Source organism: Mesocricetus auratus, unplaced genomic scaffold, assembly GCF_017639785.1.
Source record: "Mesocricetus auratus isolate SY011 unplaced genomic scaffold, BCM_Maur_2.0 Super-Scaffold_100020, whole genome shotgun sequence".
Classification (NCBI taxonomy): Eukaryota; Metazoa; Chordata; class Mammalia; order Rodentia; family Cricetidae; genus Mesocricetus; species Mesocricetus auratus.
Genome location: NW_024429201.1, coordinates 6,688,529 through 6,710,755, shown reverse-complemented (window position 1 = coordinate 6,710,755; position 22,227 = coordinate 6,688,529). Strand labels below are relative to the sequence as shown.

The following is a 22,227-nucleotide window of genomic DNA, read 5'->3' as shown; positions in this document are numbered from 1 at the left end:
AGTTAGGTAGTAGTGGTTTAATTCCAGCACTTGGGAGGCAGAGGCAGGAGGGGATCTCTGCAGGAGGCCCACTTGGACTACAAAGACTACCCAGAACAACCAAGGCTACACAGAGAAACAGTAACTTGTTGGAAGTATTTGCATTTTCTAATATTAGAATAGGTTTGTTTGTTTGTTTGGTTTTTTAAAGAAAGGGTTTCTGTGTAGCTCTGACTGTCCTGGGACTCAATAGGTAGACCAGGCTGGCCTGAGTTTTTTTTTTTTAATAAGAGATAACCAGTTTCTCAGTTTTTCTGAATTTTTCTAATTAAAACAGTTTCTAAATATTTCTCTTATGGTTCCAAGAAACTGGTATTTTTGGCTGTCTTTTATTATCTCAGGTGGAGGATGGAGAAACATTTTTGTGGTATACAGTTTGTGGAAGATAATGAGTTATATATCCTTTTGAACTGTTGAAGATTTTCTTTATTAGACGCAGAAACCTCTGCTATTTCTAGAATGAATATAGGTTTACTACCTATACTGAAAGCTGGGAAACCAGCATAGGACTATTCCAGAACCCCAGAACGAGGATGTCAAATTCTTTTTCCCCAAATGTAACTGTATAGCACCAATTTACCAGCCACAGTATACAAAGTGTGGAAAAATTGAATATTAAAGTAGACAGTTGATGCTATCTTTGACATGTATGACACCCAAGGCCTCTGGTAGTGGATCAGTATTTATCCCTAGTGCACGAATGGATTTTGGGAGCCCACTTCACATAGAGGGATACTCTCTCAGCCTAGACACATAGGGGAGGGTCTAGACACTGTTCCAAATGATATGACAGACTTTGAAGATCCCCTATGGAAGGCCTCACCCTCCCTGGGGAGCAGAAAGGGGATGGGATTAGGAGGTTAGTGAGGGCAGGGGAGGAGGGGAGAAAGAGGGAGCTGGGATTAACATGTAAAACAAGCTTGTTTCTAATTTAAATAAAAAAATGGAAAAAAGTTTACTATTCAGAGAACTTGAGTTTTAAATGGGTTCATTGTGACTGGCCACTGGACATATTAAAAATCAGAATGTGGGAATGTAAAGGGTTATGGCCTCTTTGGAAAATAATTTGGCAGTTTCTTAAAAAGTTAAAGATAAACTTAACACATGACACAGTAATCCTAGGTATCTGCTTGTTAGAAATGAAAATACATCCGAAGTCTTGTCTGTGAACATGAACGTTCAAAGTAGTATTTAGTCATAATATCCCCAAATTGGACACAGCTGAGATATCCGTTAACTGGTAAATGGATAGACCAAATGTGCTCTGTATGTACAGTAGAATAGTATATCAATAAAAAAATCACATACATGAATTCACCTCAAGGACACAATAGTAAGTAATATGAGTTACATAGGCAATATCACCTGCTGTATGATTCCATTTGTGTGAAATTCCCAGAAGCAGGTCAGTGATTGCTCTAGGTCGGTGGTAGGAGGATGGACTGAATGCACACAGACTGGTGAATGTTCTAAGACCAGATGGTAGTGATTGTTGTAGTGGTGAATTTAGAATAGATGGATTTTATGGTACATGTTCTACTTTACAGGGCAGGGAATCTGGGGAGATGACTGTGGCTGAGAGTACTTGCTGTTCATGCGTAGAGCAGGGTTCTCAGCACCCACATTGGTGGCTCACAACTGCCTGGATTTCCAAGTCTAGGGGCAGCTGCTGCTCTCTTCTGGCCTTCGTGGGCATATACATGAACAAGGTGTACACACAGACACATACACACAGAGACACACACACAGAGACACACAGACACACAGACACACATCTTTAATAATAGAAGGAGAGAAGTTAAAATTAATTTCCCAGCTAAAGTATTAAGAAAAACATTGGTAGATATAGTCATTTGACAAATTATAAAAAGAGATTTAAGAGGTGCAATCTTCCTGGTAAAAGTAAATGTTTGATTTGAACTGACAACATAAACAATCCTTTCATTCTTGCCTTGGGTGTCATACATGTCAAAGATAGCATCAACTGTCTACGTAAATATTCAATTTTTCCACACTGTGTATACTGTGGCTGGTAAATTGGTACTGTACAGTTACATTTGGGGGAAAAGAATTTGTCAAAAATGTTAGTTTATAGTTTTTAATTTTACATAAACATATTCTAGGGAAATAATTAGGAATACAAATAAGGATTTGAATTGGAAGTATTCCCTATACTGTGTAGACTACCCAAAAAACTAAAAGCAACCTTTGTGCTGTCCCTGTTGGAAGGAGATTAGGGTGTGGCAAGGAGTAGAAAGTGCTTCTCATTAGCCTAAGTAAAACTTGTTGTTGAAACAGATAGAAGGTACTTTGCAGCCTGAGAGAGTGAGAGCATTGAGGCCTTCTGGCACTGGGAAGCCAAAGCTACCTTTTCCATTCTGCACCGGGGAGGGTCAGGCTAGTGACTTCTTTCTCTCGGTAAATGTGCTTTGTCCTCGGCCTTTTTGTGTGTGGGCCAGTGCTGTGTGCCAGCTCACATGGAGCCAGTCTTGTATTTCTGAGAGGTTCTAGAAGCATCCTTTTGAGTCTTAAGTGGGTCATGGACACATGTGGTTGTCCTGTACTGAGTTTAGTTGGTGGAAATGAACCTGCATCAGGTTATTATATATTTCACAAGTTTCTTTGCTGGTCACAAGGAGTGGTTATTACCAACTTAGAAGTTTTTCTGTTGTCTTCTGAACTCCAATTCGGGATAAAGTGCATCCGTGGTGGATTCATGCTTTACACACAGAACCTCTCTCATACTCTTTCTTCCTCATGAAAGCTCTTTAATGAAGATTGGCAGTGGAAACCTTCTCCATCTCCTGACACTTCCTTTCTTCTGACCCATACTTGAAGCTCCTCCGTCCTGATCTGCCACCTGCTCACCCACTCTCTCAGTGGGTGATTGTTTTTCATGCCACATCCATCCTGTACATGATCTTTCTCCTTTGTAGTTATGGGAATCCTTTACATCATCCATTCTGCTTTTTCTTCTATACCCCTTCCTACTGGGGCTCACATTCCAAACACCCACACTTACTGACCAGGCCTGTAGAATGATGCACTAGCTCTTTTCTCTGTTCTTCTCTGGGGTGATTATGTACTGTGCTTTACTCAGCTTTGTAACCCTGATAGCACTGAGGATTCTTTTTTTTTTTTTTACAGGGGTGGGTCAAGACAGGATTTCTCTGTATAACAGCCTGGCTGTCCTGAAACTCACAGAGATCAGCCTGCCTCTGCCTCTGCCTCCCGAGTGCTGAGATTAAGGGCATGGGCCACCACACCTGGCAGCACTGACAATTCCTTATACAGTATATTTAATATTAACCCAATTACACATTCCTGCATTTTAAAGTGGATACTTATCATACTCATATGTAAATTTTTTTCTTCCATCTTAAGAAACATAAACTTTTTTTCCTCCTGTAAATTTAGGAGTAATTTAACTTGATTTTTGTGACCAAATGAGAAAAAACTTAGTATTAATGGGTATGCATATTAATCTTTTTCAGTATATTTGAGGCTATTAATATGAATGTTTCCTTAGACTAAAAACACTTAAAAACTTAAGAGTTTTGGATACTAATGATCTACATTTAATTTCTGTACTAAGTATCTTACAGAAAGAAGCATCCCTGATTGAAAAAAATCCAACCAATTCAAAAATGTGCTGGGTAGCAGCCAGGTGGTGGTGGTGCACGCCTTTAACCCCAGCACTTGGGAGGCAGAGGCAGAGGCAGGGGTATCTCTGTGAGTTCGAGACCAGCCTGGTCTACAAGAGCTAGTTCCAGGACAGCCTCCAAAGCCACAGAGAAACCCTGTCTGGAAAAACTAAAAAGAAAAAAAAGAAAGAAAAGAAAGAAAGAAAGAAAGAAAACAACAACAACAACAAAAAAGTGCTATGTAGACAGTAAGAGTTTCCAGTATCGTGTGCAAAGTTCTTACATGTAAAAGAAACCATAGTAGTAATTCTTCGTAAATGTGAAGTGAATGTCTGTTGAAGGCTAAGTGTCCAGTTGCTGCGTAGGATAAGTAGTAGTGGAAGCTCAGCCCTGTGTTGATAACTGTGAAAAGTTTGTGTAAATCTCATGAAGTTGTGCAACAACCATAGCATGTGTGTTGAAAGCTGGGCATTTCACCTTATTACCCTGATTGTAAGCATGTTGTGAATTGGGAGAGCTTGGATTCAGTGAGAGGCATGGAGTGAGAGGGAAGGTAAGAAAGTCAGCTCTAGTGTAACTTTTTTTAGGAATAGCATTTATCCGAAGCAAGGCTGTGGGAATCTTGTCGAATTTGAAGGGGTTTTAAAGAGTTGGCATCTATCAATGGCAAACTGGTTCATGCAAAGTAATGTACTTTGGCTATTCAGTGTATAAATGAAAATGGGAAGATAGTAGAGGAGCTAGCAATAAAAGAAACAGACAATATCTGTTCCCTTTGACCCTCATAGGTTGGACAGAGTTGATACTATGATACACAGAGCAGCAGATGCTTGGTTGTCATTTAGTCTTAGGACTGTAGAACAAAAGAGGACTTCAGATGACTATCAGGACTTGGTGCCCTGTGGAGAGGGAGCATTTGAACTTTCTTTGGACAGGCTAGCTTAGTGGGCAAAACATTGTATGCAGAATGGGACACCTAAGGGGGAGCCTTCCTTCAGGGATCAGTCTTGAAGTAGACTTGTTGAGGGTTTCTGTAGAACTACGTATCTCTTTACAAAACAGTAAGCTGTTACTAATAAATAGGCCATATTTAATGACATGAAGAACTGAATTATTGAAATTTATATTTAGGCAAAACAAATTTATTTTAAGAGGTGAGTGTGAGGCATAATCTTTACAGAAAACATTAACGGTAAAGCAGGTGTGTGTTAGATGGTTTTATGGTTGACACCATTGTCTGTCTTAAGAAAGTTGCTTCTACTTCAGGGTTCATTCTAAAGCAGCCCTAAATGCTCTTTGTATAACAAGGAAATGAATGAATAGTTAATTTAGACACTGTCCTAATCTAGCTGTGACCTTGACCTGTTTAAATGTTGTAGTGAAAAAGGACAAAATGGGGAATGTTAAAATGTTTTCCTTTTACAAACAACATCTATGACAGATAGGTTGAGAAAGTTCTGGAAACTTGGTTGATTAAAGACAAGAACGCAAGAAGAGATTTCCCCAGCATTTATTGTATTTGGGCAGAAACAAAAGTTGGAAGATGCCCTTTGTTAAAGTGGCTGGCAGAACTTTAAAGCTTTGTTTCCTGTAGAAAAACACACTTACCCTCATCGCAAGTCTTCTAACTTCTGCTGCATGCATTCTGCATTTCCTTTTTACATGTGCTCTTACTTACTTTCATAGCAAATGCATTTTTAAAGTCTCTGGGATGGTTGTTGCCATTGATCAGTTTTGATAATTTTTAATGATTTTCTATTTATTCCCTTTTGCTAGCTGGATTGCCTTTTGCAATTCTTACTTCAAGGCATACCCCCTTCCAACGAGGAGTGTTCTGTAATGATGAGTCCATCAAGTACCCTTACAGAGAAGACACCATTCCTTATGCGTTATTAGGTGGAATAATCATTCCATTCAGTATTATCGTTGTAAGTTAAACCTGCTTTTCCAAGTTTATAACTTTTGAGCACGTGGCTTACTCTTGTGATGGTTTGTTAATGTTTACATGTATATTCCCCTCAGGATTTTTTAAACTTTAGTGGAAGGCTTATTTTATGGAGCTATTTTTTTAAATGAGGTCAAAAGAGTGAAAAATATGTAATTGGATCCTAACTTGGTATATGTAGATTTTGTGCTAATTTTTTATGTCACTGTAGTTATTATAGTTCTGGTTTGCTACTGTTTCAGTAGTTATGTGACTAATTGTTGAACGTTACAGCAGTGTGTTTCTCACATAGTTAATGCATTGGATGTCATAACTGAATATCTTGTTCTTTAGTACTGAGTTCTACACAAAAAAATTGCTGATGTTAAAACTTCATTCAACTCATCTCTTTTTTTAGAAGAATTTTAAATTCTGCCATACACAGTGAGTAAAAGTTTCAGTTCTATGATTAGCAGTGAGCATGGAAGGAGTTTTACTAATTCCAAAGGCAACACTGACAGTGGAGCCCCGTGGTAGCTTTTATTGTCCAGTGTCTCGGTGGGATGCTTAGGAGTGTGGTTCTAGATAGAGTTCAGTGGTGGGCTATTTCTATGGCCTTTACATACAGAAATTGTATTAAGTAAACATTTCTGTGCTAACAATATTTATGTAAACATTTAAAGGAAGAAAGTGTGATCCCAAGAGAAAAAACAAGGCAACAGCATGTAGCTTGACAACTTTTGAAGTTAATGTTAAATTATCATTTAATTAATTTGGAAATACCATAAAATCATCACAGTATCTGATTAGTGATGAAAATTAATTAATTCATACTTTGTGGTAGACAACTAATGAAAACAAACCTTGTACTGTATGAATGTTTATTTTGTAAAACTGAGATGTCAGAAGGAAGGATGCTGTTTTGTCAGTCCGAGCATTTTCAGTGACTGCCCTGGAGCCTGGCATTTCCTAGACTCTTGCACGCGTTAGGATCTGGTTGGAGGGATTGTACTGTAACCCACATGATTGTCCTACAACATGGCAAAGGTTGAAGAAATCATTACTTTTTTTTTTTCAAAACAGAGTTTCTCTGTGTAGTTTGGCCAGATCTCTACACCGATTTTTTCCTAGTAAAGGGGAACAAGGCTGTGATGGTTTGTATCTCTTTAGAGACAGGGTCTCACTGTGTTTCCCAGCATGGGAACCAACTCATGTGCTCAGGCTCTCCTTCTGTCTTAGTCTCAAAAAAAACCAAGAGTCTTCTCTGAGCATGATGGTGCATGCCTATACTCTCAGCACTCAGGAAGCTGATACAGGAGGATTATAAGTTCAAGACCAACTTAGACTACTTAATGAAATTGAATCTCATAAAACAAACATGTACATATAAAGGGGAGGGCGGGTGATTCCTGGGTTAGGGGTTGAAATGATCAAAATATATTGTATTTGAATGAAAAGAATGAAATAGAAGGAGAATATGATTGCTTCTAAAGGGTTGAGGTTTTTATTATAAATATAAGGGAGAGAGCAGGCAGGCGTCTGGGATGGTAGTGATGGAACCAGACCATGAGAGGGGAAAGAGTGATTGGGAAAGAGAGAGAGGAAGAGATGAACCTGGAGCTAAGAAACCAGGAGTGAGCCAGGAGACCAGGAAGCCAAGAGACTGGCAGAGTTTAGAGTATGGGGCAGATGTCAGACTTGAGTCTCTGTGGCAGGTGCTGGCGATGCTGAGGCTAGTGGACAGTGTCCACTTGGATGTGTCAAATAGGTCCTTCAGTTAGCCATTTATCCTAACATAGTCACTTAATAAAAGTACATTAAAAATACACCCAAGCCAAACCAAACAGTAAAACAAAAATAGGCCTTTCAAAACAAACAATAGACATTTTGAGTTTAAACTGTAAAAGGTCTTACAGCTGCAAATAGCAGCTGATGTCAGACAAGATTCATGTATTCACATTTAAAGTACTAAAGTGCTAGTCGTGCTCTGTCAGTTTAAAGGCCACGGTGACTGTGTAGGACCTGCTAAGTAGAGATGAGTGGCAGAGCAGATGCCTGTCCGTGCGGTGAGGGTGTGCCTCCAGACCCAACACAACAGTCCAAAAGGGGGTTACACTTTATTAACGCTTTATTAGCTTGGAGCTGTAAAACAAAGTGTTTGGGCTGAAGAGATGGCTCAATTGTTGGTGCTCTTCCCGAGTATCCAAGTTCAGTTCCCAGCATCCATGTTGAGTGGCCTACAACCACCTGTAACTTCAGCCCAGAGAACCTGACACCCTCTTCTGGGCTGTGTGGGCATCTGCACATGTGTGGCATACACACAGAGGCACATATACACATAAGTAAAAATTTAACCACATTCAGCACAGTCTTCCAGATGTTATCTTTACATTTAGTAAAATGACAAGGGGATTAATGTGAATCAAATCCTCGAAGTTCACATTACTTTTTTTTTTGTTCAAAACAGAGTTTCTCTGTGTAGCTCTGTAGACCAGGCTGGCCTAGAACTCACAGAGATCCACCTGCCTCTGCCTCCCGCGTGCTGGGATTAAAGGTGTGCACCACCACCGCCTGGCCACATTACTTTTTTAAAGGTGCTATAAAGTACTGTTTAATGGACAGGCAAGATGGCTCAGCAAGTAGAGGTGCTTGCTGCCAAAGAGGACCCGAGTTCAATCCGTGGGATCGACATGGCAAAAAGAGAAAACTGACTCCTGCACTTGTTCTTTGACCTCTGCTTGCATGTCTGTAAACACACACACACACACACACACACACACACACACACACACAGACCCCACAGAGTGCATTCTTTCCACAAATAAATACATGTAAAGCAAAAGTACTACCAGTTCCTATTTTCAAATTAGTATCAGCAGTAACACTCTGCTTAGGGCAGCAGCTTCATGTATTAATTTAAAATAATTCTGATTTACTTAATAATTTTCAGTTTATTTTTCAGGCACTCCTTAAATCAGAGTTGTATAGATTGACTTTTATTTGCTAGAAGGTGAATTGTGTGTACGGGGAGGGGCGGGTAAATCATTTTTAAAGCCATTGATTCAGACTTTGCACCAGGTGGTGAGTCGGAGAGAGCCAAGGGAGGGTTTCAGTACAGAGGAAACAGTCAGTGAGAAGTTACAGTAGATGGGGTTGATAAACAGCTCTTCAGCTCAATAATTCCTAAAGGAATAGAAGCAAGGAGAGGTGCCTGGGAGGGCCGAAGATGTGGAGTGTGTCAGCAATTTCAAACTTCTTTTGGGCTAGCAGGCCCTGAATGAAAGAAAGAACACTGTAAGGATGCTGTGTAGATGGACATAAAGGAGCTGATCAGAGAGTGCTGTGAGCATAGGCTCAAAGGGAGGAACCAGCGACTTGGAAAATGTTTACCTTTGTAAGGACCCTGCTTCACTCCCTGCAACACTGTCTTCAGTGTATTAATAATTTATCGTATCCTACTGTCTTAAGTAAATGAAACACGATGAGTACTTTGAGCTGTAGGATTAATTAGGCCACAGATGACTTAGGTATAGACCTGACCAAAGATTAAGAACAAGATATAATGGATCGAAGGTCAGGACAACGTATCAAAATGAGTTGAAGAATGGCTGTCGTAAGCAGATCAAATAGAGAAAACTTGATTTAGAATTTCTTTTGGCTGTTTCTGTCAAAGAGGAGAGCATTTAACTTTAAAAACTGATGTCCACTAACAAAGCACTTGTCAGCGTTAGAGGCTCCCCCCACCCCAGGACAAGTGTTAGATTATGTTACTTGTATAGGTCAGCTGGTCCTCTGCCCCATGCTCTGCACACCAGAGAGCTCCTTTCCTGCCATCAGCGGCAGGAGCGGGATTTGAGTGCCTGCAGCTGCTGCTGAGTGTGACTAGGGAGCTGTGCACCTGATTCTGGAACACAGTTCTGCAACAGCTGAGGCGTGGAGGGCCCCACTGCTAACCTGTGGTGATTAGTACACTTGGTGTGTTTCCCACAATAAAAAGATCAACTCCATAATGTGCTAGAGAAATCTTTTCTCACTAGCAGCCCATTGGGAATGACTAAAATCCCCTTAATGACCCCAAGAGGTAACGTGTTCCTTAAAGCAAGGCCACTGGACATTGGTAAGCGTAACCCTTAGCACAAAGGTCAGGTGCGATGACCCCAGAAGTCGTTTTCTTCTCCTATGACCCAGTCTCAGAAAGAGGGTTTTATGAATTCATTAACAGCTAGACTATTTTTTTTGTAAGGTATGTTTTGACTTTTACCCCGGCCCGTACCTTTGGTTAAAGTTTATTGACCCCTCCTGTTTTAGGCTCCTGTGTCAAATTTAGCTTTCTACAGAAAAGTTAGGAAACCACCCCAGCTTTACAGAGTTCATAGTCTAATTGGCAAAACTCTGACTAGGGGATTCTAGGAGCTGTTGAGCCAGATGAAAGAATGCTAGCCACGGAGTCTTGAGATTCTACTCCCTAAGAGGCAGCCATTTTTTATTTCTGCAAGGCTGACTCTGCATACAACCCTTCCCTGATTGGACGTGTTTGACTGCTTTCTAAAACTGCTTATGTAAGTTGAAGGTGAGGTAGAGAAGGCAAGTGGGAGTCTCAGGGGGAACCTGGTTACCAAGCCCTCCACCTCCCTCCCACCCACAAGTTAGCAAGCTTGCTGTTCCCCCCTAAGTGTCTGTGTAGATTGCAGGCCCAGAGAATGCATCCTCCCGTCTCCCTGGAGCAGCAAATGCTAGTGGTACATTCTGTATCTGGGCTCTGGGTGCGGTGGGGAACTGGGAAGTTGTTCCGCCCTAAGCGCATTACACCGTGTGCTCGCCACACACACTGACCATGCAGCAGTCCACGGCGTGCTGGTGGGAAGACTTAACTCCATTTTGTAAAGTGGTGAAAAGTAAGGGAGGGAATCACCTGAAATCATCCTGGGGAAGGAGGAGTCCCACGTATTTGTTTGGTCTCTTAGTAGGGCTCTTTGAAGAAGTCTGTTTTCTTTGAGCCTTGGTAGACCTTGGAGACTGTGGGGCTAAAGTACTCTTTTTAGTAAGATGGATGTCTTTGACTCAAAGGGATGCAGAGAAAAATGGAGACTGGTAGATTTTGGTTGTGAGCCTAGCCTTCAACGGCCAAGTCATCTCCCCAGCCCAAGACTGGTAGATTTTAAACATGGTTATATGAGGAGGATTTTCGTTTGAGTGAGCCTCAACTATCTTTGGGGATCTGTCACTGCAGCTGCGGAGCTCAGTCTCTGTGAATACGAGAAAAGAGCCAGGGCTGTTACTTCATACAGACTGCCCACTGCTCTGTTACTTCATACAGACTGCCCACTGCTCTGTTACTTCATACAGACTGCCCACTGCTCTGTTACTTCATACAGACTGCCCACTGCTCTGTTACTTCATACAGACTGCCCACTGCTCTGTTACTTCATACAGACTGCCCACTGCTCTGTTACTTCATACAGACTGCCCACTGCTCTGTTACTTCATACAGACTGCCCACTGCTCTGTTACTTCATACAGACTGCCCACTGCTCTGTTACTTCATACAGACTGCCCACTGCTCTGTTACTTCATTCAGACTGCCCACTGCTCTGTTACTTCATACAGACTGCCCACTGCTCTGTTACTTCATACAGACTGCCCACTGCTCTGTTACTTCATACAGACTGCCCACTGCTCTGTTACTTCATACAGACTGCCCACTGCTCTGTTACTTCATACAGACTGCCCACTGCTCTGTTACTTCATACAGACTGCCCACTGCTCTGTTACTTCATACAGACTGCCCACTGCTCTGTTACTTCATACAGACTGCCCACTGCTCTGGCTCAGCTGTGTCTGCAGTGTCTACAGTCAACCTGGTGCTTTTGGTGATTTAGAATCAAATGTCCTAAATTGACTGTTTTAAAGAGGGAATTAGAACAAAGATCATTTGCAACTTAGCACTTGCTTTTCTTTTTGTTTGTTTAAGTTGCCTGCTTAGTGTTTGATCATCCTGTTTTTCTCTTTTTCAGATGATTGTTGGAGAGAGTCTGTCTGTTCGCTTTAATACCTTGCAGTCAAATTCCTTTGTCGGCAATCACTATATAGCCAGTATTTACAAAGCCATTGGAGCCTTCTTGTTTGGAGCCGCAGCTAGCCAGTCCCTGACTGACATTGCCAAGTACTCTGTAGGCAGACTTCGTCCTCACTTCTTGGCTGTTTGTGACCTGGATTGGTCAAAAGTCAACTGCAGTGATGGCTATATTGAGAACTACATATGTCGAGGGAATGCAGAAAAGGTCAGGGAAGGCAGGTGAGTGTGGGCCTCTAACACTTGTGTTACTTTGAGTATTGTCCATTGGCTACAAGGTTTTGATGACTGACAGAGGAACTGACTGCCACTTTGTAAGAGAAGCTAGGGCGAGCGGGGAGTGAGTGAAATCGTGAACCACAAAGGAGTAAGTGGAATCCTGAACCACCCTTAACCCCAATCCTTATTTACTGTTTAGGCTATGGTGGTTTTTCCTTCATTTACTGAAACTTTTTATTATGATGTATGAGGATGTAAAATGAACCTGGATCACTTACTTCATGATCAGTAAACTTTTTCTTAAGATGCTGGTTCAAAGGCTGGAGAGGTGGATCAGTGGCCAAACATTTCTTCACTTACAGTAGGGTTATGTGTTGACAGAGTCACTGTAAGCTGAAAATGTCGAAAGTAAAAAGTGTATTCATTATACCTACGCAGCCTAAAACATCACTGTATGACAGCACGTTAGACTCAGCGTTGGCTTTCCTTGTTGGTCATGTGGCTGACTGGTAGCTGTGGCTCACTACCAGTGCCCAGAATCACAGAGTTGTGTACTCTGCATTAATATTGGAAAGATTTAAAGTACAGTTTCTACTTTCAGACTGTAGTGAAGTGAAACGAAGTTGTAGGTTAACAGTCGGTATTCGCTAGCTGAACTACCTTTAAAGTAGCTTTACCAGTATATAGTTTGTATACATTATTCTGTCTACCCTAAATCAAGGTTTTAAATATTTCCATTGCATTAGGTTTTCGTCTGAGCCTGTGGCAGCCCTGGTGTCAACTTTCTGTCCTTAGAGTTTCATATTTACTGGAAAGTTGTATGTGAGATCATTCAGTGAGGACTCCATGATATCTGCCTTCACTTTCTAACATGTTGGTTTCACTGTTCATCCATGTTGTTCTGAGAGATTATTACAGATTGCTGATTCAGGCATTTGAAAGTTGATTGACATTTAGGTTGTTTCTAATTTGGGGTTATGAAAAATAAACCGGCTCTTGGGAGGTAGAAGCGGGTAGATCTCTGTGAGTTGAGACCAGCCTGGCATACATATTGAGGTCCGGGCCAGGGAGGACTACACAGTGAGACCCTGTCTCAAACAATGAAGTCAAATAAGCCAGGTGGTGAGGGCGCAGCCTTTAATCCCAGCACTCAGAGGCAGAGGCAGGGGCAGGTGGATCTCTGTGAGTTCGAGGCCAGCCTGGTCTACAGAGTGAGTTCCAAGACAGGCTCCAAAGTTATACAGAGAAACTGTCTCAAAAAACCAAAATAAAAAATAAGGAAATAAGATAAAAACTGCTCTAAACATTTGTGTGCATGTAATATACCTTTTATTTTACTTGGATAAATACCTAGGAGTAGAAATGCAGGGCATGCAGCATACAGCATGCATGCTGTCACAGTTCCAGGAGGCCACCAAGTGTCACACTGGTTGTGGCATTTTGCATCCTTCCCAGGAATGTGTTAGAGTCTGGTTACTTTGAGTCCTTGTTGTTATTTGTCATTGGTCTTTCTTGTTTTGGTCATCCTGCAGCTTTTCTGTATTCAGTGGTTTTCATTTGTATTTTGTTCCTAAGTAGTGTTGCTGGGTATTTTCATGTGGCTTTTGTCCTTTCTGTCCTGTCATCTGGGAAATCTCTGCTCAGCTCTTATTCTTAAAAAAAAAAAAATGAGTTCCTTGTTCTGCATTGTGAGTTATTATTATTCTAATAAATGCCTTATTGGAGACATGTTTTGATATATTTTCTCCAAATCTGTTGCTTGGTTTCTTTCTTCTGTTTACTGATACTCTTTGAATTATAGAAACATAGACTTTTAAGAACTCATTTGTGTGTTTGTGTGGTTGCATGTGGCACCCAGAGGTCAGCATTGTGTGCTTTCAATTATGCCCCACCTTATCTTTTGAGCCAGTGTCTCTGGAGTGTGCTAAGCAGATCCCACCAGCCTGGCTTGCAGTGAGTCCCAGTGATCCTCCAGATTGTAGGACTCAAGTCCTCATGCTCGAGTGGCAAGCACTGTTCCATCTGAGCCACGTCCTTTAAGTTCCCCTGAAATCTCATGGATCATTTGCTTTCATAGTTTGTGGTTTGGGGATTCTAATGAATCTATCCCTCCTGTGCTTTATAAACCTATAGCTCTTACAGTAGGGCCAGCATTTGAATTCATTTTTGTATACAATGTAAGGAAAGAATATTCATTTTCCCCGTAGACTATGCAGTTTCCAGAATTATTGACAAATCCATCTTGGGGGCGGGGGTCAAGACAGGGTTTCTCTGTGTAGCTCTGGCTGTCCTTGGATGGATATGAAGACCATGCTGGCCTTAAACTCAGAGATCCACCTGCCTCTGCCTCCCATGTGCTGGGATTAAAGGTGTGTGCCATCACTGTCTGGCCAAATCCTTCTTTTTTTAATTTTAAATTTTATTAGCACTTTTGTTGAAAATAAAGGAACTCTGTAAGTGTGGTCTGCTGCTGGGTGCTCAGTCTGTTTCAGATCTGTGTCCCTTTACTGTCAGTGTTACACAGCAGCCTTAGAGTAATGAGGTCACTTTGTTCTTCATCTTAAAGCTTTCCTTGCCTTTTGTAGGTTGGGATTGCTTCAGATCTTCACATTTTTGGTGGCTTGGATTCTTTTTAAAAATATTGTTTAACTTATTTTAATTTTCTGACTATGATTGTTTTGCCTACATCTATGTATGTGCACCAAGCTCGTGGCTGTGTCTACAGAGGCTGGAGGAGGGTGTCAGATCACTTGGAACTGGAGTTACAGTCGTGAACTTTCATGTGGGTGCTGGGACTTGAACTTGGGTCAACTGAAAGAGCAGCAAGTGCTCTTAACCTCTGAGCCCCCACAGCTTTTTAATCTTTAACACGAGGTCTCCTAACTCACAATGGTGTCGCTCTGTTTACTGAGGTTTTCTTTAGTTACCAGTGATTATTTCCTTTTCCATATCTTATCACTTGCGATATGTGGAGCCAAGGAGATGTCCCAGTCAAGAACAGTCTAGGACTGTGGTATGGCTCAAGGGTCAAACTCTAGCCAAGCATGCACAGGCCCGGTTTGATCACAAGCACCAAAGAGAAAAAGAGGACAAGGGAGGGGAAGGCCTCAGCTTGTAGGAAATACAGTGACGCATCTCTTCTTCTCTCCTAGGTTGTCCTTCTACTCCGGCCACTCTTCGTTTTCAATGTACTGCGTGCTGTTTACAGCAGTAAGTACCTCAGGTCTGCAGGTGGCAGGGGCAGCTACTGCACACAGGTGTCTTCCCATGTGCCATGTAGCAAAAGTAAACCAGCAGAAAGTGTGCCAACACTTTTGGGGTGCAAGCTTCTGTACTCTTTGGGCAGGGCACTGGGCTGGAGACCCTACAGCTTCGTGGCTTTAAACCAGAGATGAGTACGAAAGACAGGGAGTTAGTACACATTCTAGAAATCTCTAAAAGGTCAGTATGTATGTATATACGTACGTGTGTATATCTATATCTATATGTATGTATATATACACACATATGCTTATGTGCACATATATATTTATATATTTTTGAGACATGGTTTCTTTGTGTAGTCTTGGCTCTCCTAGAACTAGCTCTGTAAATCAGGCTGTCCTTGAACTCAGTTTTTATATTTTATAACAATATTTCTGTACTTACATAATTACTTATGTCACTTATGGTGTTTCTAGTATTTGGAAGGAAAACTCCCCCACAGATCAGCTAGAATTTTTGTGTCTTTTTTTTAAGGTGTGTGTGTGTGTGTGCGCGCATATACGCACGCATGCACACAAGCACACTGTGGAGACCAGAGGCCAGCTTGTTACATGTTCTTTTGCTCCATGTGTGTCCTTGGGATTGAGCTTAGGTCAGCAGGCTGGTGCCAACCAAGCGCCTTCACCTGCTGAGCTATCTTAATGGTCCTATGCTAATTTTCTTTGTAAGTAAATTTTCATATAGTTGTAATGCATGAAATTTGCAGATTCCTGCTTCTCCCCTAATATGACCATATGTTAAATATAACATGGGTATTTAAAGGTTAGATAAAAAAATCCATCATATTGCTGGGCACAGATGCATAGGTCTACTATAATCTAGCACATGGGAGGAATATGACTTCTGGGCCAGCATTAGCTATGGAAGGCAATCTCTGAAGTAAACATTGAGCGGACTTATAAAAGTTAATTTGGTATCAGAGTTTACAACCAACTTTAAATTTTTATTTGAAAAACTATAAAAAATTGCAGATATTACAAAACATTCAAGTCCACAACTTCAAGCCATTAGTAGGTGACTTTTGGATTCAACATTCTGAAAATCACAAGGCTTTCCTCTACCAACTCAGCAGAGTCAGAGCTTCCTTTTCAGACACACACTCCAATCTTTCTGTAGCTATGCCATGGAGGGGTGGCGCATTCCAGGGTAGTGAACAGCACACAGCCCTCCATCATTCTGTTTATCTTAATAGGAAAAGTGAGCCCTTGTTTCAAAGGAACCAAACATGTTTTGTTTTCTGACTAGGATACTGAGGAAAGCTGGGCTGGTCAGTCAGGTATACCCACTTGGGGGACTTTATCCAAAACACAAGGCTGTGGGCTATACTGATGGCTTTCCAAGTGTTCAGTCAGATCTACTTGGGTGTGCGATTTGTTTTCACTACCTGAGTGTTAGTGTCTTTGTCCTTGAAAGGGATCTAGGATTCTGTTTTTGTTGCTATCAATGATTTCCGTTTTACACTTAACCCCCCCCCAACTATTTCTAATAATTTCCATGCAGAAAAACTGTGGAGTGACTGTTACTCGAGAGGGGCTCTGGCCTGTGAGCTTTGCAGTCTCTTGACAATAGAGGCCACTTGTTTTTTTTAATTACCTGAAACCTTGGAGGTCACAGGTGGGGTTATTCTGGAGAGGGCCTCAGTGGAGGGAGGCTCAGCTTGTCCTGTGGGTATGTGGAGGCCTTGAGAGGCAACTTGATCTGTTCACAGCCGTAAGGTGCTAACTCGGTCAGTGTGAGCCGGTTAGATGTAAGGAGACAGGAGCCTGGGGAAGGTGGCTGGCTCAGTGAAGTGCCTGCCTGCCTGCCAGGATGACTTCCTTAGTTCCAATCCCAGCGCCCAGGTAAAAGGCTAGGCATGGGTGTGGTGGCACGTGCCTGTAATGGCAGTGCTGGGAGGCAGACAGGACGGTCTCTGGAGACCTCTGGTTAGCCATCTAGCTGAACTGGTGAGCTCCAGGTTCAGTAAGACCCCTGACTCAAAATGGCTTAGAAAGATGGCTCAGTTGTTACTGAGTGTTCTTCCAGAAGACCAGGTTTTAATTCCCAGTACCTGTGGTGGCTCCAAACTGTAACTCTAGTTCCATTTGGGGCTCCATGGGCCCCAGGCATGCAGATATACATGCAGGCAAAACACACATACACAAAACAGGCAAGTGGAAAGTATCAGAGGAAAACACCCACTATAGCTAGCTTCAATATGGCATGTACATACATGTACCCAAATTCTTAAACTCACATATGTGCACTTGACCTCTAATCATACACAGAAGTCTAGATAGGTGTGTTATAAACAAAGGCATTTCTGGAGAAAAGCAATCGCATGCTGGTTCACTGACTTGACACAGTAGAAACATTTGCTTGATTGCCGTGTAGGCTTAGCTTTGACTTCAGCCCTGAACAAACAGTGTCTCCTGGCTTTCCTATTTATATACAACACAACCTCCCCTCTCCCACATTCCTGAGGTGGTGACTCATCTCGTTTCTCTGGGCATCTTGGCATTATAGGTCAGTCCCAGGTCTGAGTGGAGATAGTCATTTAAAGTCTGTAGAGTCTTGACACTTACAAATTAACTTGTAGTTAAAAATTTCTCCTAAAGCTCATCCTTTGACTATTGTTGTGCCCTGGCAGGCAGCCCGGACCTGAGCTCAGTGCCAAGGAGGCGGCAGCAGTGCCAGAGCTGGAGGGGCACCGAGCAGGCCTGCGTTGCACGTGCCGTGACTCCCCTTGAATCTGGTTGGCTGCCAAAAATGACAAATTTGTGTGACTGTCAGAGTAGCCATGGAAGAGGACAGTGAGAAACGTATCAGGTTTTCCATGGATCCGTCCTACTAAGGTTTATTTACATGATGGCCCGTAACAAGATCTGTCACAAACCCTCTTTCCTCCAGCCTCACCCCTCAGGTGTAGACACTGCCTATTTAAACCTTTATTCCTTCACATCACTCCTTCCTTGAAATTTGTCGTCACTGAGCACTGACCCTGTACTAAGCTTTATTTGAAGCTGTTTTTACACTGTGGAGGAGCACTGAGCAGGGGATGGACTCATAGCTCAAAGGCAGATGTGAATTAGAATCTCCAGGAATGGAGATGCCCAGAGAAGCCTAACCCTGACCCTGTTCACACTTTTCTCTTGGGCAGACTCATTTTCAAATGTAGGTGCAACAATCAATACAGCTTGCTGGACACTAATTTGTGTTGAGTATGCTGTGTTGTTCAGGGCTTGGGGATGTCTTGGTAAAAGGTCAAACAAATATTAAGACTTTAAAAATTTTTATTTTTCCATTCTAAAAATAGCTCCCCCCTTTTATGGTTTAGGAGTCAAATCCAGCCCTCGCTGCATACACACATTAGTCAAACTATATATACATCCTTAGCCCCCAAATAACTGACCCCTAGACTCCAGTTTACAATGAGAAGTAGGGGAACCTGTGAGACAGTAACACTGTTAACAAGGTCAGGCTTTGGGCAAAATAGAAATAAACGAGCTGTAAATGTGTTTTTTGCTTAACAGTCTATTTCCAGGTAAGATTATTATTTTGTGGAAACTAAATATAATTTTAGAGCTTGTACCTCAGACTGGCTATACCCTAGCTTAAGATAGGTGGTTGGAGTGTGGTAATCTATTACCACAAATCAGAGTTCAGGAGCAGCAGTGCATTCTTCACAGTTGTCTGAAAGCAGGAGCAGCATGGTCAGGTTCTGGTGAGGACCCTCTTCCTGGCTGCCCACTACTAACTTCTGCTGTAGCCTTACACAATGCAAGGGTACTGGAGCTTTTGGGTCCCATCCAAGAGCACTGCCTCCATGACCTCATCAGCCTGCCAAAGGCTTATACCTCTTTTTTTGTTGTTGTTTTTTACGAGACAGAGTTTCTCTGTATTGTTTTGGAAGCTGTTGGTCCAGCCTGGCCTCGAACTCACAAGAGGATCCGCCTGCCTCTGCCTCCTGAGTGCTGGAATTAAAGGCATGCACCACCACCACTGCCTGGCTGCTTATTACCTCTTAGGATCTGAGGGCACATTCCTTGGTAATACAGGCATGGGGAAATACCCAAATTGCCTTCAATGTTTAAACAACCCGAAGCCCCAGTGTTGTACTGTTCGCATGGGTCCCGAAGGCCTCTGCACTTTTGCCTGTGGGTGGATTGGCCAGCTTCTCCCACCATCTTCTCTAGGCATAACAACTGTTTGATAAGAAGTCACCTGTATAAAAGAATCTGTGATGTCACAGATAAGAAGCCTCTATTTCTTAAAATGCCTGCAGAGAGCTTGTCTCCCTCCTTTCCCCCAACTTGAGGGACACTTAGCCCTGCAGTGAACAGTAAGGTTCACCAGGATTTTCTTGAGTGGCTTCATGGCACAGAACTACCTTCTCGGACACAAACCCACAACTGGAACATTTTCATAGGGCTATTGGTCCTGCAGCATTTCTAGAGGATTCTGGTTGATTATTATGTCCAATTATTTTCCGCCAAGTTTTTAAAATTTGGCTGGGTTTACTTACTGGTTTTACTACTTGGCTTGCTAGAATCTTGCTTTAAGTCACCAAAGAGGTGGTTTTGCTTACAAGAGTAGTAGTTCTCAACCTGTGGGTCACAACCCCTTTGGGGCGTGGGGTGTCGAATGACCCTTTCTCAGGGGCCACCTAAGACTATCAGAAAATGTAGCAAAACTACATTTATGAAGTAGCAACAAAAATCTTATGGTTGGGGATCAGCACAACATGAGGAACTGTATTAAAGGATTGCAGCATTAGGAAGGTTGAGAACCACTGAACCAGTGATGGGGAAAGAAAGAGAAGTCTCACAGCAGTTTCCTTGTGAAACTTACAGCTTGAGTGGCATCCATTATCATAGCCTTCTGTGGTTTGCATATAGATGAAAATTCAGGGAGGGAGGAATGTCCAGTGTGGTGAAGTGTTTGTTTTTGGCCTTCATTTTGAATCATCTCCTGGAAATCCATCTAGAATGTTCTTGTGAGAATAGGGATGGCAGAGAGACAGGGTCTGGTGTTTTGGGCCATCCCTCATCAATCAGTAACTAAGAGAATGCCCTATAGGCTAGCCTACAGCCTGATCTTATGGAGGTATTGGCTCAGTTGAGGTTCTTCCTCTGTAATAACTGACTCTAGCTTGTGTTAAGTTGATGTAAACTTACTGAGCTATCCCCCCTTAGCCTCTGTGTAGCCTTGGCTCTCCTGGAACTCTGTGTACCAAGTAGGTCTCAAACTCACAGAGATATGCCTGTTTCTGCTTCCCAGTCCTGGGATTAAAGGCATGAACAACCACAGCCCAACGCTTTCAGATTTTTTTAATATTCAAAAATTACCTTTATTTTTAGGCATGTGTGTAGGGGTGATGGTGGCACACAAGGTCTTACATCCCAGATGGCCTAGAACTTTCCATCCTCCTGGGTGCAAGGATTACAAGGGTGCACTATTACCACCTATAACTAACTGACTAAAAACCATAGTTTTTAAAACAATAACAGATTCACTGAAAATTTCCTTCTACATCAAAAATTTCAGGTTTATGTGCCAGAAACATGGGAAATGTCCTCAAGTATAGAAAAGGGTAACAGGCTAGTCTTTGCTCATCTGACTACATTATAACCCACACTACTTATTTGGGCAAGTTATATTTTCTTCTGTAGGTCATTTTTTGGTCTTATTTGCTGTAGTTTGAGGACAGCAGAACTCTTGGGTAAACTGGTGAGCTATGCAAACAGCCCTTAGATATGCTGAGCAGGAAACAGAGCAGTTTGGCCTAGAGAAAGGGCAAATTCTTGCCTGAATTCTAATTTTATCCTGAGTAGGAACAAATGACAACACTCTACACTACCAGTATTTTATCTCAAACTACAAAGGGAGCAAGAACTATCTTGAAATCCTTTCTCAGATCACAAACAGTGAAGCCCTGCTTCAACACTTTGAAGGACCAGGGATATCTAAGTTGGTGATAAATCCTAAATACAAGTTCTGGGGCAATGGTTGTGGCAGTGTGCGCACACATGCGTACATGTTTTAAAGTAGTAACTTAAGACAATGTTTGCCTAAGATTCTATCTCATATGTAAAAATATTTGGATAATCTACATGCCAACACTTTAGAGGTGTGGTGATACTCAAGTTTTCAGCTGTCTTGTTAAACGAACTGTTCCCTCTTTTCTGTTAGCTTTATCTTCAAGCCAGGATGAAAGGAAACTGGGCAAGACTCTTACGCCCCACACTGCAATTTGGTCTTGTTGCTTTATCCATATATGTGGGCCTTTCTCGAGTTTCTGATTACAAACATCACTGGAGTGACGTGACGGTTGGATTCATTCAAGGAGCTGTGGTTGCAATATTAGTTGTAAGTATACAGAACAGCAGCCTGCATACTGACACTGCTAAACATTTTGAAAAATCCCCAGTGAGAAACCTGACAAGGTAGAAAATGTGGCTCAATAATTCCAAGTAAGACATGACATTTTTTTGTTTCACTATTTTGGTTTTTTGAGACAGGGTTTCTCTAAACAACCCTGGCTGTCCTGGAACTCACTATGTAGTCCTGGCTGATCTTGAACTCACAGAGATTCACCTGCCTCTGCCTCCTGAGTGCTGGGATTAAAGGTGTACACTAACACATCTGGTAAGAATCCCAGTGTTAATAAAACCTTTTGCAGGATAGGTCAGACAGGTAAAAATTAGGTTTCTTCTTTGTAAATGTTGTAAAATCCTTAGTGTTTCTATTGTTAAAGCCTATGGTTATAGTAAACAAGTTTCTTTTTTGCATGAATTGAAAACTAATTCACTTAATGAGGTTTTTTTAAAGTGTTGGTTGAATGAAGCTATTTACTAAAGGCATACTAAAAAGCAACTGCATTTGGAAGAATTTTCTTCAAAAGAGACAGTAGCTCACTGTGTAGCCCTGAAAACTCCAGAGGTACACATGCTTCTCTAGTGCTGGGATTAAAGGCATACACCACTACCACCATTGCAGCCAATTATTTTATGTTTCTAATTGCTTCCTGAAATGTTGTATATGATTTTTAAGCTTATGTAAATTACACCATTAGATATTCTGTC

General features: G+C 41.9%; 1 protein-coding gene across 3 annotated transcripts in view; it reads left to right on the top strand.

Annotated features, from left to right (window-relative positions):
* Plpp1 (phospholipid phosphatase 1) overlaps positions 1-22,227 on the top strand; it is a 54,039-nt gene that overhangs the window by 31,358 nt on the left and 454 nt on the right. For 2 of the 3 annotated variants that reach the window (XM_005065535.4, XM_040728962.1), the window contains exons 3-5: positions 11,622-11,902; positions 15,052-15,109; positions 21,335-21,511. In XM_005065535.4, coding sequence (XP_005065592.1) covers positions 11,622-11,902; positions 15,052-15,109; positions 21,335-21,511 — 516 coding nt within the window. Of the gene's footprint in view, positions 1-5,459; positions 5,612-11,621; positions 11,903-15,051; positions 15,110-21,334; positions 21,512-22,227 lie in introns of all 3 variants that reach the window. The other variant, XM_005065536.4, reaches the window with a different exon arrangement.